At 46.0% G+C, this 15772-nt stretch overlaps 2 protein-coding genes across 2 annotated transcripts in view; one reads left to right on the top strand and one right to left on the bottom strand.

The window, feature by feature from the left end:
* Positions 1 to 9517, top strand: part of ARHGAP28 (Rho GTPase activating protein 28) — a 66660-nt gene extending 57143 nt beyond the window's left edge. The window contains exons 9-15 of the mRNA XM_010141829.1: positions 1206 to 1368; positions 2150 to 2232; positions 3795 to 3992; positions 5106 to 5249; positions 7300 to 7454; positions 8056 to 8120; positions 9426 to 9517. Coding sequence (XP_010140131.1) covers positions 1206 to 1368; positions 2150 to 2232; positions 3795 to 3992; positions 5106 to 5249; positions 7300 to 7454; positions 8056 to 8120; positions 9426 to 9517 — 900 coding nt within the window. The remainder of the gene's footprint in view (positions 1 to 1205; positions 1369 to 2149; positions 2233 to 3794; positions 3993 to 5105; positions 5250 to 7299; positions 7455 to 8055; positions 8121 to 9425) is intronic.
* Positions 9518 to 14947: 5430 nt separating this feature from the next.
* Positions 14948 to 15772, bottom strand: part of LAMA1 (laminin, alpha 1) — a 64235-nt gene continuing 63410 nt past the window's right edge. Inside the window, exon 63 of the mRNA XM_010141828.1 lies at positions 14948 to 15108. Within this exon, the coding sequence (XP_010140130.1) occupies positions 14948 to 15108 (161 nt within the window). The remainder of the gene's footprint in view (positions 15109 to 15772) is intronic.

Below are 15772 nucleotides of genomic sequence, written 5' to 3'. Positions count from 1 at the left end.
CAGGAAAATGTGGAGCAGTTTTTCTGTCCTCTTGTGCTTTGGATGAGGCGAGGATTCCTGTTCCACATTTCCCTGTCAGGTCCAGGACCGAGTGTAATCCAGGTGTGGGTACGGATGTGGACACAGAAAGCCCAGAGTACACCCACTGAGGTGTGCTGGGAAAAACGAGATTGTGACAGTATATACCAAATCCTGAGTGACTTTGGATTGCCTTTTGTGCCAACCATTCCCCTTCATTCTGTGACCATATCTGACATGTAATTTCCTTCCATTCATGCGAGACACAGCAAGCAGAATTCATTTTTAAGAGCTTTTCTGTCTGAATGGACTAAACTTCTTTTTTTTTTTGTGCAATTTTAAAGTACATTTGACACAAGTATGATCCAAAACCTGAATGTTAGTCATAAACAGTCTCACAAAAAGCAGCAACAAACTTTGCACGGCTAAGGCAGCGGTTGGCCAGCAATGTTGGTGAAAGCGGTGTTAATTATGGACATCCTTCTATTACAGTAGCGTCCTGCTCTCTTACTGACCCAATAAATACATCTCTGAGGAACGTGCGTTTTCCAAACGGTGATCTGGGTTTGAAGCCAAATTCTGTTCCTGCAGGAGCCTTACTGAGTATTTCCCACTCACACACGTGTGTGAACCATCGACCAGTGACCCTCCAGAACTAAACCAACCTCTGCTACAGAGCGAGACGCTGATACTGGAGAACAAGAGGATTGAATGGGCACTGAAAATGGTACAATCAGTTCTGGCTTAGACCCCTCTTGTGGGTTTTGAGAGGTTTTTTTGACATGTATTTAGAGGAGGGTTTCTGGCAGTAGCGGTTTGATACCTTCATTTTTTCTACAAAGTGATCAAACCTAATTCTAGCTACCCTAAAAGAAAACATCCTTCCAAAGACAGGAAGATCTGCAGTTAAAGCCATTTGCTCAAAGCCCTTGGACTCAGATGCCAGCAGACCATCTCACAAGCTCACCGACAGCGAGGAAGAAGTACCACCCCTTTGTGATTTAAGGGTCAAACCCTCTGGAGAGTGTTTTAAACAAAAAGAACTGCTGTGCTAAAAATCCAGTTTAAGAGGATTTTCTGTTTCTGGTTTGAAACCTGCCTGTTGTTTGTGGTGGGATTTCTGAAGTGATCTCACACCACCAGGTCAAAGCCATGACTAAAGGTCACATGTTCCTTTTCTCTTCCAGAATCTCCATCAAGAGCTTGAGGCAAAATTTTATGAAGACACTTTTGACTGGGACCAAGTACGAAATAACGATGCAGCAGGACTGCTGAAGATGTTTATAAGAGAACTCCCGAGCCCACTCTTCACCGTAGAGTATCTGCCTGCTTTCATCACGCTAGTGGAAAGTACGTGGAAACAGAGTTAGTGTGGCCCGATCTAGATAAAATGCAGTAGTAGACAACACATTTTTTTCTCTATCTGAAGCAGATAAAAAAAAATACAGAGCTGTTTCTCTCACTAAAGCAGAGAGAAAAAAAACGGCCCAGTGCATTACCCGAACGTGTGACCACAGAACGCTTCGAGCAGTCGATCTGTTTTCAGTGTACATAGAGGCTCTCGTTCGCAGGGGCAAGGTGCTAGTACCTTGCCTTACCTACTGCCTTCGTTGCAAACCCACTTGAGCTAGGACAGAGTGAAACTATCAGGATGGTGAAGTCATTAGGCAAATCGGTACAGAAAATTTGCCAAGTTGCAGCCAAGTTTTCAGCGTCTCCATGAGGTAAAGGGCACAGGGAGGTGACCCCCTTCCTGTAACCCTCACATACCTGAGAGTGCTCCTCGTGAGTCCCAGTTATGGTCACTGAGCACCTGTGAGGAGACGAGCGAACAGGAGGTGTCTGGGCAGAATAAAGTAACTTGATTCCCTACAACAGGGAATTGCCCAATCTGTGGAACAGGTCCACAACTCCCACTCTTTTTTCCTCCAAACCTCTCTCATCCACCCTGAGTAGAAGTAAATTAGTTATTCTTCCCGTCTTCTCCACGCCAGCTCTTCTGGTGAGCATTGCACCAGTACACACCAGTCGCTGAAAACATGGTGGTATTTTGTAACCGATCTACATTTGTGCAGAGTGCTAGATTTGGGACAATCACTTTTCAAAAAATATTAATTATTCATATTCTTAGAAATCTCCAAGATCAAGTTACAGCTACAAGCTTTGCATCTGTTGATCATGCTGCTGCCTGAAGCCAACAGAGACACAGCCAAGGTAAGTTCTTTGTTTGCTATCATCACCTGCCATCTGTGCTGCTTTTGACTTTTAAATGAGAGACACTTCTTTTTTCTCTAACAGTCAGTGTGTTTTTTATCATTTCCTTGAAAAGATGTTCCAGGGCCCTGGCTGTCATTTCTTTTACAAGCAATTAAGAAATAGATGCTGGAGGTATCCAGCTGCTGGTGTCAGTAAATGGCTCCAAGGCTTCACTGACTGAAGCATCCGCTTCAAAGAAGCGTGTTCCTCTCATAGTCTGAAAAAGAAGGTCCAGTTTCTGGGGTTTTGGTACAACTGGAATTCTCCAGCATGAAGTTAAACGAGAAGGTGAGCCCCAGGAGCTCACCTAGTGCACTGCCAGTGCTGAAGGGCTTCCAGGGCACTGCACCAGTCTGGAGGAGGTAGTCCTAATAAAAAACCCTGAAATGTACTTCTGTAGCACAGCTATCATGACCTCAGCCTGTCTGCCTTACGAGCCCATGCCCACCTCCTGATACAGATATGGTGGCTACAAGCATTTAAGTGTTGGGAGCACCCAGGTGTGGCTGCAGCACACCCCGACCCTCAGAGACACCAGCTGCATCTTCGGGCTTGTTTCCACATAAAGGAAACATGGGTGAACAAGGTGCCTGGGAGCTCCCAGACATTTCATCAGGACCCTGCAGGTCCCCCACTTCTGAAAGCCCCCCACTGGTCAGTTTAGATACAGCTTTACGAGACTTTCTTTACCCGTATGTATTTATACAGTAACAAGGGACAAGAACAACAACTCTCTTTAAAACATTTAGAGGGCTACCAGGGCTCTGTAAAGAACGAGGTTTATTTCTTTTTCCAAAGTCCGTATCAATATGGACAGACATATTGATATATGTCAAACACGTACTAGGTGAGTGGTCTTAATTATTACGAGGCTTTTATACAAAACCAGAAGTGATGACGAACTGACTGCATCTCTCCTCGCTATCTGTAATGAGATTTTAGGACTTTCTCCAGCAGTTTGTTTGGCAATTCCTGGGTTTTAAAAATGCTTTCGTTGCAATGTCAGGGTACAAAGGCAGTGGTTTTAACAGCGGGTTGTTGCAAAAGGACTCATTGGCAGACCCCAACTCTAACCACAACTGCAACCCATCCTCTTCAGTCACTCAAGGGAAACTCTGAATGAGTTGCCCCAAAGGGAAATGAGTTTCCTCTGACTCTGCCAGGCATGTGCAGAAATGACCTCATTGACCAACCACTTCTTGCTTTCATTATCCCAGAACAAAATTCTGGGGGGGGTTGCTGGCAGAAATTCCTCAGATGGTATCACATATGGGACGGGTGCACATTTGGACAGAGGCTGATCACCCTGGTGGCCACAATACAGAAAGCCTCGGCCAGATACATCAACATGAACACCTAACATCAGAGTAATCCAAACTAGAATTAAAAAAAAACCCTAAACTTCACCCCCAAGTGCAAACGGAGCAGCTTTCGAGCCAGACATGTTGTGCCTTTGAAACCACGGCACTTTGAAGTGAGCTATTTTGTGAGACTCAGCATAACACGAGTGTTTTTTCCAGGCCTTTCTCCAGTTCCTGAAGAAGGTGGTTGCTAACGAAGGGAAAAACAAAATGAACTTGTGGAATGTCTCGATGATTGTTGCACCAAACCTGTTCATCTACAAAGGGAAACGTGCAAACCAACAAGAAATGCAAGCGGCCGCCACCACAGCGCACATTGTGCGGCTCTTAATTCGGTACCAAGACATCCTGTGGACAGTGAGTACTGCTGGTTCCCTCTTTGCGGCTCCAGTGCAGGGAAGTGTTTTGCTTTAAGCAGCAGCCTTGTAAAAATCAGAGTACACTGACCTTCCTAGAAGAGTTAGCTATTCTCTGGACACTGGCTGGAGTATTCTGTACCTAGAAGGAGATAGGGTGACACAGATACCTCTGGATGGAGACTTACCTCACGTAAGGCATCCATTATAGCACAAATTGCCCTCTGGAGGTACCTGTCATAGAATCATAGAATGGTTTGGGTGGGAAGGGGCCTTTCAAGGACACCCAGCCCAAGCCCCTGCAGGGAGCAGGGACATCTGCACCCAGAGCAGGGGGCTCAGAGCCCCAAGGGCCAACCTGACCTGCCATGGGGCCAGCGATGGGGCTGCTCCCACCTCCCAGGGCAACCCGGGCCAGGCTCTCCCCATTCTCAGCATAAACAATTTCTTCCTTCTCTCTAGCATGAATCTCCCTCTTTTAGTTTAACCCATCCCCCCTCATCCTGTCGAACACACACCTATCCCGCACCATAGATAGTACAGAAGAACGCACAGGAGAATGGTTTAATCAAGACACTTCGGTGAGATATCTAAACTTGAAAGTTATTAAAGAACTGTTGAAGTCTAGCCCATAATACTATGGGCCAAAAGTGTGTACTACTTGGTGGGCACCTGAAGATGACAACAGTCTCAGCTCGTTTCCTTGTAAGGAAAGAGGGTATGACAGGGATTGCAAAGACTACTCAAGGCCAGGTTGTGGGAGGCTTTCAACAGCCTGGTCTAGGGGAAGGTGTCCCTGCTCACTGCAGGGGAGGTGGCACTAGAAGACCTTTAAGGTCCACTCCAACCCAAACCAGTCCACTATTCTATGATTCTAATAAAGCTCTCACAACTGCAAACATCAATAAGAACTTTCATACAGTATGGAAAGTGATCTACAGTTTCACCAGAGGAGTAACTGTGGGTGGTTAGAGGGAGCGACTAATCACATGTATCTTCTGGGAATAAATAGAGCTTCTGCTGCCTAAAATTTGATGCCATTCCAGAGCCCCAACACCAATGTTATGGGGGGAAAAAATACCGTGTATTCTCAGCTCTGGTTTCCTCCCTTTAGGTCCCATCCTTCCTGATTTCCCAAGTGAGAAAAATGAATGAGGCAGCAATGAGCAACAGCAAGAGGCAGCTGATGTTTGACAAAGGAGTGAGAAAACTTCTGAGGAGAAAGACCATGGAACGGGAGAGACCTGAAAGACCAGAGGTGTGATAAAAACCCTGTAATTTTCAAGGGCACCTTTAGGCAGCCTCCCTCCTTTCTTACCTCATCAAACCTTCTGGGAGCGGGGAGGAAGTTTTTCCATACACAATAAGCTGATTTGGGAGCTCTCTTGAAAGACGTGCTTCCCAGACCAGTATCGTGGTTAGACAAAGCTTTAGGGATTGATCGAGAGAAGGAGAGGAAGGCAGGATGATTAGCTGCTACAACCCCATGCTGGGTTTGTACCTGTTCTATAAGAAAAGGGTCGTGTGTCAGCTGTCCCTGGCAGCAGTGACCTGCGGATATGCAGCAAACACCTGGATCTGGGGTCAAGTGGTAGGATGGCTCATACCAGCATTAACTGCGCTGACCCCTGCCCTGGTCCAGGCCACTCAGTATTCTCCTTGATCTCCTTAGATCTACAGCTTTGTACCAGCTTCTCCAGCAGAAACAGATCCAGGTTGACCCCCAAACCGGGTCTGAATTTTAAGCGCTGAATGAAGTAGTTTGTGTCGTTATTCCCTACATAGTCAGAGGATTCTCTGGAGGATTTCCAGAGCTCCAGGAGCAGTGCAGACTTAGAAAAGTCTGATACAAAAATCTTCTTTTGGAGGTTTTAAAGGCACCGACTTTTCTCCACTGCCTAGATACAGAGCTTAGGGACTCAGCCGAGGAACGCTACCTCCATGGTAAAAAAAATTAAATTAAAATTAACTTACCTATTAGGTGTAACAGAGAATTTGGGCAACATACTCAGTCTCTATAGCAACCTCTCTGTAGTATTACCATGTAGTAACTACCTTCAGTAACTTGGAAAGAAAGTCTTTGGAGACTTCCACGGAGGTTTGGTGAATTGTAAGAGAAGTAATCGAGGAGCTGGTTGAGGGCTCTACAGTTAGTGAAGAATATCTTGAAGAACAGAAGAGAAATTAGGAGAATAAGGCACCTAGTACAGACAACAGAGAAAACACAGATGGGAAGAGTCTGGGAAAAAATAGGAAGAGAAACGAAAGGTATAATTTGTGAATCCACGTTAATTCAGCTTTTTGGAGAATTCATCTGCCAGCACTGACTGAAGTACATGGTGGGTAGGACAGACATTTGTGCTGCAGATGGAGACAGAGGTTTCTGCTTAAAACAGCAGCGTAGACCACTGTGTTCAAAACTGGATGCACCCGGGACAGAAGACAGCAAAAGCCCCCGAGGAGAGTCCGTAACCGCAGGCGTTGCACCTTGGGGAAGACAAGTTCATTGGTTTCAGTAACTGCCTTTGCATCTAATAAAAATGAGACCAGCCATGGCAGGTAGCTGAAATACGGAGGGTAAATTGGAGGCAAACTTGGTTTGGATAACTGAGTTGAATTTTGAGAGCACTTAACACAGACCCTGGGTCTCAGATGTTCCAAATTACCCAGGGACAGAGACTGCAGAGACCATTGTACTCAGCCCAGCATGGGATTAACTGGATTAGAACTGGAATGCAAACCTTGCTAATTGATTTATGTGTCATTAATCATGGAGGAATGCATAGGCTTCAGACATGATTGCCTGAACCCTACACAAGGTCAAATTTCAAATGACCAGAAGCCACACAGTACTGGGGTATCTTACTGTACATACGCTTCGACCGAGTCCAGGCTGTAGGAAGCAGAAACAGAACAGGATCTTCTTGCCTCAGGAGAATTTCGTCTTTAAAAGGAAGAGCAGACATTCCTAATCACTTTTATGTGTTTTCAAATGAGCAGATGGTTCGCTGACCAGCCTGACAGAAAGATCTTAAATCTGAGATAACAACTCAATAGTACCGCGAGCAGTTAAAATTCAAGAGCTTTATTTTATTCTGCATCAATGTGGTATTTACCAAGAAGTTTCTGTCTTTGTCTTGTATCTCATTATACCATATCTACAAATTTCCATTTGTATGACTTGTAAATGGGTATTTTTGAATAAGCAAGTGAATCCAGGGCAGTCACCAGCCTCCAAAGGGTTGCATGAAGGGAGCTAGACAGAGCACCCTTTGCCTCAGACTGACTCTACTGACCATTGGTTTTAGGGAGCTGTCACTTTTCCCCCATACCTGCAGTCCGACATACCAGAGGGAGTGATAAGAGTTTACGCTCCACTGCATTCAAAAGTCTCTATGGCAATTCAGCTCAACAGCCAAACAAAAGCCAAAGACATCCTGGCCCGATTCCACTGTGAAAACAGGTGGGTAACTCGGAACACTCCGTTTTTCCTGAACAATCATGTCAGAACCGTCGACGAATAGATTGTTCCCTTTTCAAAGGCTCATTGTGTTACAAACGCTCCTTCTCTGAGTCTGAAATTGCTGATTTATGGTTATGTTGGTCAAAGACTTTTTTAACCACTGATTTGATTCTTTATATTTCCCTTAATAACTGGCTCCTGTACGGAATCAATCCACTCTGTTACGCCACTATTAAAAACACACATTTGATAGACTTGCCGCACCTGCCCATAAACCGTTACTGTTTTTATTGCTGCAAGGTAATAATTATTAACAGCTACGGGAAGTGCCAAATCGTATCTGAAAGTCTTTCCTGCAAAGTCTTCCCATGTCACCACAGAATTCTGGTCTTTAAATAAACAATAAAAAATAAAGAATGGCAGGTTTAGATAACTGTGACACAGCAATTTACCTCTCCAGCCACGCAGCGTTCTGCAGCGCCCTGTTTGGTGGGAGTCCTTGGTTTTGGTAAGTTCTCAGGGGCAAAAATAGCAGGTTTGGGAGGTTGTGAAGGCAGTGGTTGTAACAGAAAGACAAACTGAAGGTTTTTTTCCATTCCAGCCGTGGCTCGTCACAGAACACGAGAGGCCAGACCCAAAGTTTACATGAAATTGGAGGAAATATAGGTAGGTGCTGTTTTTGAAAATTCAATTCTGAACGTTGTCAGTCTCCTCAAACACCTCCGGGCATCAGTGCTGGTTCCACACAGCCGCCTCCTCTCTCTTCTTCCTTGCTGTATATGAGTGTTAACCTCCCCCAAATGACCCCCCCAGAAGCGAACATCCAGCTCTACCAGTCTCGCACTAACCCGCGTGCTTTACTCAGACTGAATTCCTCGCAGCAGGGATTTTGTCGTCTTCCACGTGTCACACAGCGACACTTGCAGTAACAGCAGCAGTGCCTTGCCACACAACTTCCTGGCCTGAAGGTCAAAAACCAGATTTTAATTTGATGTTACACCATCCTGAGTCTCTCCTTTCTCTAATTGTGGAAGCTCTGAGTCTTTAATCAAGTGATTAGATTATTCCTTATTCCTTCTACATTCAGCTCTATGGAGCTACATTCAGTTTCTATGGAGTTATCACAAAACATCACAGACTTGCTTCAGCAGCAGGAAAGAAGCAAAGTCATTATTACCAAAGATATGCAAAGCTAAACGTGATCAGTGATTTATTTTGCCAACCTAAAACAGGAGAAGGCCCTAAACACATTGTGAAACAATCCCAAATATTCCCACCACACGCTTGCAAAAATCTGGATGTTTAATTTCCATCTTCATTGAAAAGTATTTTTATAGTCCTAAATCTTTCAGCCCACACTGATTACGTATCAATTAATTTCTATTGCTTTCACTGGAATAAAATCATTAGGACCCCAGTGACCTTATAATCGACTGCGCAGAAATTTTACTATAATCCTTCGTGCCTCAGCAATGTAACCTCACCAGTTATATGGCTTCATCGCTCAGTGGAAATGCAATATAGCCCTACAAATCAACTTAACTCGAGAATTTATTACCTTATTACTCAATTAAGAGGCACCAAATGACGACTGCTGTGCCAAAGGCAGCAGCCACCCAACTCCCCTTCCCAGTCACCACCCAACGAGACCTTCAGACGACCAGACTTGAGAAGCCTCTATTTCAGCATTTATAAATAGTGTAGAAATGAAGTCACAGAGTTGGAATTTCAATAAACCCAAAGCAATACCACCACCATCACACCCCCTTCTACCCCCACTGTGGTGCTGACAGTAACAGGGTTCTTAATGCTGCTAAAGAAACCATAGTATCCATACCCAGGCAAGACCTCAGCAGGACACACCAACCTGGTCTCACCATGGGCCAGGCGGGGATACATTCCAGGATGTTTTAGAGGAGCTTTGTCCCATCGATTTGTCCCCTGATTCCCGGCTGTGGGTTCCCGTTTCAGGTCAGCACTGTTTGGACCCCGACGCGTACATTTTAGATGTTTACCAGGCAAACCCGCAGGCAGAATGGGTGATAAAACCAAAGGCAAGCTGAAGCGGCAGGCTGGGGCGTGCCGGACAAAAGCCAAACGGACAACAGTGATGCCTGTCATTTTAAGCAGCTCTTACCAGAGATGAAACAAAATGGTAGCTGCAGGACATCAATCCTTCCAGCTGGACTGTCCAACTGATGGTCACCACGTACCACTGCTGGTGTAAGTCCAGCGTCTGGACCATCAGAAAACCTCACATCAGTTACGCTTTCACATGGATCACACTTGTGCCAGCTGGCCCAGGAACTGAGGAGCATGGACCAACGAACGGCGCGCAGAAACCAACCTGTCGCACACGGAGCTGTTCATTTCCTGACCCAGCATTAGAACATGAATTTTTTGAAAGAATCCAGCGCATCCGAGGATGAACGAAACACTATCGACCACAGCGTTAACCCGCTCAGGAAGAGATGATATCCGCCGCGCGTCGAAGAGAGGAGCTCAGCCTACAGCAGAGCCGAGACACGGCTGTGTGACCACATCAAACCTCTCTGCTGGAAGTTAACCCATACGGGGTGCGGCATGGCAGTAGCAACATCACTCAGGCACTTTGCATGAGTGTCTGATGCTGCGGAGGGAGGCGAGAGGAAGACCTACTGCATGGACACTGACTGCTCTGTGTCCGTACCGCTGCAGCCATCTCCACCAGCCTTCCCAAAGCACCTGGCTGGATCCCAGTGCTGTGCGCAATCCCCGCTCTCCTTCCTCCCCTGTCTTCAGGAGACAAAGGCTGGGTGAGAAGGGCCATACCACCCTGGCTCTGACTTGACTTAACACTCTCAGCTTTAAGTCTGAGATAAGGGTTAGTGGCGCCACTCACAGCCAGCATCGTTTTTGTTAAACATTATTGTTTAATTTGTAACCTGATGCATTGTTATTTGGTTTATTTTAGCTTTAATATCTAAGCAACTTTTATACTATCCAGCTGCACTGAGCAGCGAGAGCATTGTCTGGATCTTGTAAAATAGAGCATGGAGAAAAAGAGCTTCCCACAAGCTGAAGGATTTCATCCTCTTATTTAGCACCCCCACACCAGGGCCCAGTTGTGCTGGGGATTGACAAACACTCAAGGGCAGCTCCGACTGACGGCAGTCTGTGGAAATCCAGAGGCTGACAAGAGGGCTGGGGGCGGCAGCAGCTTCGGGAATGCAGCAGAGCAGATGTGTCACAAGGGTGACCACCATCCTTTACCTCATCTTGTCTGTTTGCGATGTACTTCATAGAACTAAAGCATGTTCGGTGAGCAGGAGAACCACAAGGCTCTGGAAAACAGCAAGTCTGGGTTTTTAAAATCTTTTTCTTACTGATAAAAAAAGGGAACTAACACCTTCAGCTGCAGCACAACATCTCCGCCACTAGATGATGAATTCAGCCAGGGGGTTTTGTTCCTGGTCCAGCCACGTGGATGAGGCAGAAGCTGGTGCTCTGTTAGGTAGCAGTGTAAAAGCGTTCGGAACAGACTCCTCCAGGTGAGCACCAAATGCTGCTCTGCAGAGAACCAGGGATGTAGGACAAGCTGCTGAAGCAGCGCAATGAAGATTTTTCATTCTAGAAACCTGTGTCTGCTTCACCATTAATCGTGTTTCCAGCAGTTAACTTCCAGTGTTAGCTCCCAGTGAAAGAAATAGTCACTGAATCAGCACTTGTACCAGCCACAGTAATGTCTAGAGAGGGCAGATCCTGTCCATCTCACCTCCATTAGATAAAAGAATATGAGAAAATTTAGCAACTCTATCTTAAATTTCTTTTAAAACAGTGATTTTTTTTTTTTTTCCCCCTTAACACTAGAGGATGCAGAGTTGCAGCCAGGAAAAGACCGGGGCAGCTGTGTGATAAAATCCGCTGCTTATTTTGACAACTATTTATTTTAGGAGAGATGGTAAATCTGTGGTTTGTTCCCAGTTCCCTTTAGCTCCCTCTGTGGCAGGGGACAACTCTGTCTACTATGTTGCTCTTCTCTTTTAGCTGTAAAACTTGACTAGTACTTTCCTTATAAAAGTAAGATGAGAAGTAGTTGAAGCAAATCCTGCTGTTGGATGCAGCCAATTCCCCGAGCAGATCAGGAGTGATAAACACCCATTGAGGAAGGCAGGACAAACGCAATGGGGTTTGATGTGGAAAGTGCTCTGAATACAAAGAGCATCATCTAGACATCATGGTATCTACAGCCAGCCAAGGAGCTCCGATGGCTATAGAGAAAGGCGAAACCTCAGCCACAGAACCTGAAGTGCCACAGCAAACGAGATCACTTTCTACAGCACTTTCAGGCCAACACGTTGACTGCCTCCATCTCGCCCACTCACTTCACCCCATGTTCTCGCTGCCATGCGAGCATGTTTTTGCCCCTGAAATGAGGACTTCAGAATCCCTTCTGAAACAGATCTCACTGTGTGCCCTGCAGGATACGAGGGGGGTTAGGCGAAGTTCTCAACCTTTTACCACTTCTAATGGATTAAAATCCATCCTTCTGTATTAAACTGCCAATCACTTTGTAAGACATGAGTAGTAGCAGATGAACTCAACTTCATTGCCAGTGCCCAGATGGCTACAGCCCGGCCAAATACCTGCTGTCTCCAAGACAGAGCAGCCCAGTGCAGTTTGGATACGAATGGACCTAATGACCCAGGTGTACCATGGTCAATCCAGTTACACACTAAGTAGTTTGGTGGTGGGGTGGTTCACCAACCCGCAGCCAAACAGACCAATCTCTTATGTTGCTGAGAACAAGGCCTCAACTTTAAGCCTTATATTTCAAAACACTGGTGGAGGCACCAGGAATTTCATCCCTCCTAACAGCAGTGGAAGTCAAAACCAGGTTACAATGGGAGTGTCGCATAAAAAGCTATTAATGAGAAAGCGGTGGCAGGCGGGGAGAAACTTGTTCAGCAAACACCAAAGATGCCTCCAGCATTTATGTGCTCTGTGGTTCTAGAAAGACAGCATTTTGCATACCAACACCTCGAGAGCGTGCGAGCGTATGGCAAGAAGTGAGAGTTGGAAACAGACCGGAACGCTCGAACCCGTCTGTGCAGCTCATGCCGTTAGAATGTGTCTGTGTCTATGTATGATATTAACTACCTCACTCTGCATTTTCCAGGAAAAGCATCTTGGCTTAGAGGTTTACTATTCCAAAACCTTCTGCTATTGATTTCACCTCTCCACTCATCTTTTACATTGAGAAATGTTTCTCCTTCTGAAGGAGCAAAACTTGGAAATTACAAAAAATATTAAAAGACATATTTCAGGATATGGATGAAATTTGATCCAAGTCATGTTGCTTCGATTACTGCTTGTAATGTGAACCCTGTGAGATCAGATCTTGGGGTTAACAGACAACAAATACAAACGCATTGCGTTTCAGTTTGGTTTTTTGCAATGGCTTTTCATTAATGTGGGTCTCCTCTGGAAAACAATACGATGCCACTACTCAAAACAAAATGTTCGTATGTACGTTCCCCTTGCCATCCTCATTATGTGTTGTGCTGCAGTAAACTCACATGTACTTGTAAGTGTATTTGTACAGCAGAACATGTCCATTGTATGTACCCGTGTCAAAAATAAAACCAACACCAACAAAGAAACCTCTTCAGAATGAAACACAGGGGTTTCACAGAGTCAGAGAGTCATTTGGGTTGGAAACGGGCTTTAAGATCATCGAATCTCCCCATTCTTCCAGCACTGCCAGGTCCCCACTGCCCCCTGTCCCTCAGCACCACCTTGACACAAGGGCTGGGAAACACCTCCAGGGACGGGGACTCCACCACTGCCCTGGGCAGCCTGCGACACGCCTGAACAACCCCAACGGGGAAGAACTGGTTCCTAACATCCAACTTCAACCTCCCCTGGTGCAACTTGAGGCCATTTCCTCTCATCCTGTCACTTCTTATATTGAGAAGAGACCAACAGACACCTTGCTCCACCCTCCTGTCAGGGAGTTGTCAGAGCCAGAAGGTCTCCCCGGAGCCTCCTTTGCTCCAGGCTCAACCCCCCCAGGTCCCTCAGCCGCTCCTCAGGGCACTTGTGCTCCAGACCCTGCACCAGCTCTGTTGCCCTTCTCTGGACACACTCCAGCCCCTCAATGACCTTCCTGAGTGACGAGTCCGAATTGAACCCAGGATTCAATTGCCCCCAGTACAGGGCAACAATCCCTGCCCTGCTCCTGCTGGCCACACCAGTGCTGGTACAAGCCAGGATGCTGTTGGCCTTCTTGGCCACCTGGGCACACTGCTGGCTCCTCTTCAGCCGCTGCCACCAGCGCCTCCAGGTCCTTTTCCCCGGGCAGTTTCCAGCTGCTCTTGCCCCAGCCTGGAGCGCTGCAGGGGGTTGGTGTGACCCAAGGGCAGGACCTGGCCCTTGGCCTGGTTGAACCTCAGCAAGGGTAGAAGCAGGTGGCCAATCACAAAAAGCAGTGGTGAATCTGTCTTAACAGCAACTCTGTGGCTACTACACAGAGGACCGCTTTCTGCCATCTTGGCTGGAGTAGAGCAGTTTGTTCCAGGAGCTCATCTCCTGGATGCAGGTACAAAAGTGACACCACTTGGAATTCTGCCTCACTGCCATCAATGACAAACTGCTTTGGGGTTTCATTTGATCCAGCACTTTTTAAACTGCTATGAAATACAGACAGCAAAACTGGCTGCTAAATACATAGTAAGCACTAAATAAAATTGTGAGGAGCAAACAAAAATACTGCTAGTTCGAAGAGAAGTAAAGATACATTAATTCTCATTGCCAAAATACAGAGTCGTTCCCAAGCCAGACCCACATCATTCCTTCAACGCATGAAAGCACCAACAGGAACGTAACCCTCCTAGACAACGTGGCGATAAGGGGGGTCAGAGGCACTGGACATTAAGGCAGAAGCAAAAGGGATCAGAGCTACCACACAAAATAATAAAAAAAAAAAACCAGTAGTCATTAGACTCTGAATCTGAGACCTTCAAAATTATGCCTTGAGTCTCCTGCTCCCTCTGCTGGTCTCTGTCCACTGGTACATTTCGCTTCATAGCCGCTTGCTCTTCTTCAAACTGAAAGGTATGGACAACTGCACCACATGGAATAATGCAGTTTATTGTAGTTTTATCACGTGGTCCAAAATTATGGCCTTTTTATAAAATGACCAACCCACAATAAAAGGAAATACTGTCAAGTAATCAAAAGAAAACAGACTGTAAACACAGATTAATAAAAATTCCCCAAAGAAAAACACCCAGTTAATGACATTACCATTGCGGCAGAGGTATTTGTTGTTTAAAAACTTAGTTAAAACGTGGACGAAGAGTTTGTCTAAAAAAAATCACCTGAGTTGGAAAACAACCAGAAAAATCTAGGAGATGCATGTTCCCACCAATTCTTCCTTTCATTACAAAGTGAGAATGAAAAATAACAGATCAACAACCCCCCCGCTCGGTCCAGACAGGCTCTGCTGCAGCTCAGTGCTCAGCCCCAGGGCAGGAATGAGGAAAGACTCCACGCAGGTCAAAAGCTCTGCTGAAGTCAAACAATTCTGCCTGCTGGCCCTTGGTCAACAGGAGGTTCCTCAAGCAGCCGCGGAATGAGGTCTTGCTTGTGAGGCAGTTCTGCTTCACATCAGCTGAAAGACAAATGCGAAACATGTTTCAGTTCGCTCGAAATAGCTTCTACAATAGGAAGACGCAGGTTATTAATCAGCTGCTTCCCCTCCTTCCCAAACAAGATGTAAAAACTCCACCTGAGGAGCACCAGGCCCCCTTCATGGTTAGATGATCTGGGACACCCCACCGCAGTTAGTCACAGAATCATTGTGGTTGGAAGAGATCTTTAAGGTCATTGAGTCCAACTGGTCCCCCAGCACTGCCAGGGTCCCTACACCACGTCCCATATCCCATGTGTTGGGACAACTCACAGAGTTTGCAGAAATAACTTGTCCCAGGGGACAATGGGAGATGAGGGAAGGGAAGAGAGAGGAGAAAGCGGCTCTGTGTAGGTGTGTCTTCCAAGTTAAAGGTGAAGCTGGCAGAATACGAAGCAATGACAGAGCTGTACACAGCAAACCAAAACGTGAGGTCGGGAGGGTCCAGCTCTTTCCCCCCCCCCATACAATCTGTACAGGGAAACAGTTCATTCCACTTCCACAGTACACAAGTAAACCACAGAACTTCTCCTCTTTAAGAACCCTATTGTTTACAGATGGAGCACTGAAAGAATAATCAGTATCACTATACTGTATTTAAAAAAAAAAGTTCAGGCAGATGCGCTTAAAGCAATTTCAGATTCAA

The sequence above is a fragment of the Buceros rhinoceros genome, unplaced genomic scaffold, assembly GCF_000710305.1.
Source record: "Buceros rhinoceros silvestris isolate BGI_N320 unplaced genomic scaffold, ASM71030v1 scaffold2648, whole genome shotgun sequence".
Classification (NCBI taxonomy): domain Eukaryota; kingdom Metazoa; phylum Chordata; class Aves; order Bucerotiformes; family Bucerotidae; genus Buceros; species Buceros rhinoceros.
The sequence above is the reverse complement of the archived record's forward strand: the minus strand, read 5'-3'. Positions and strand labels throughout refer to the sequence as shown.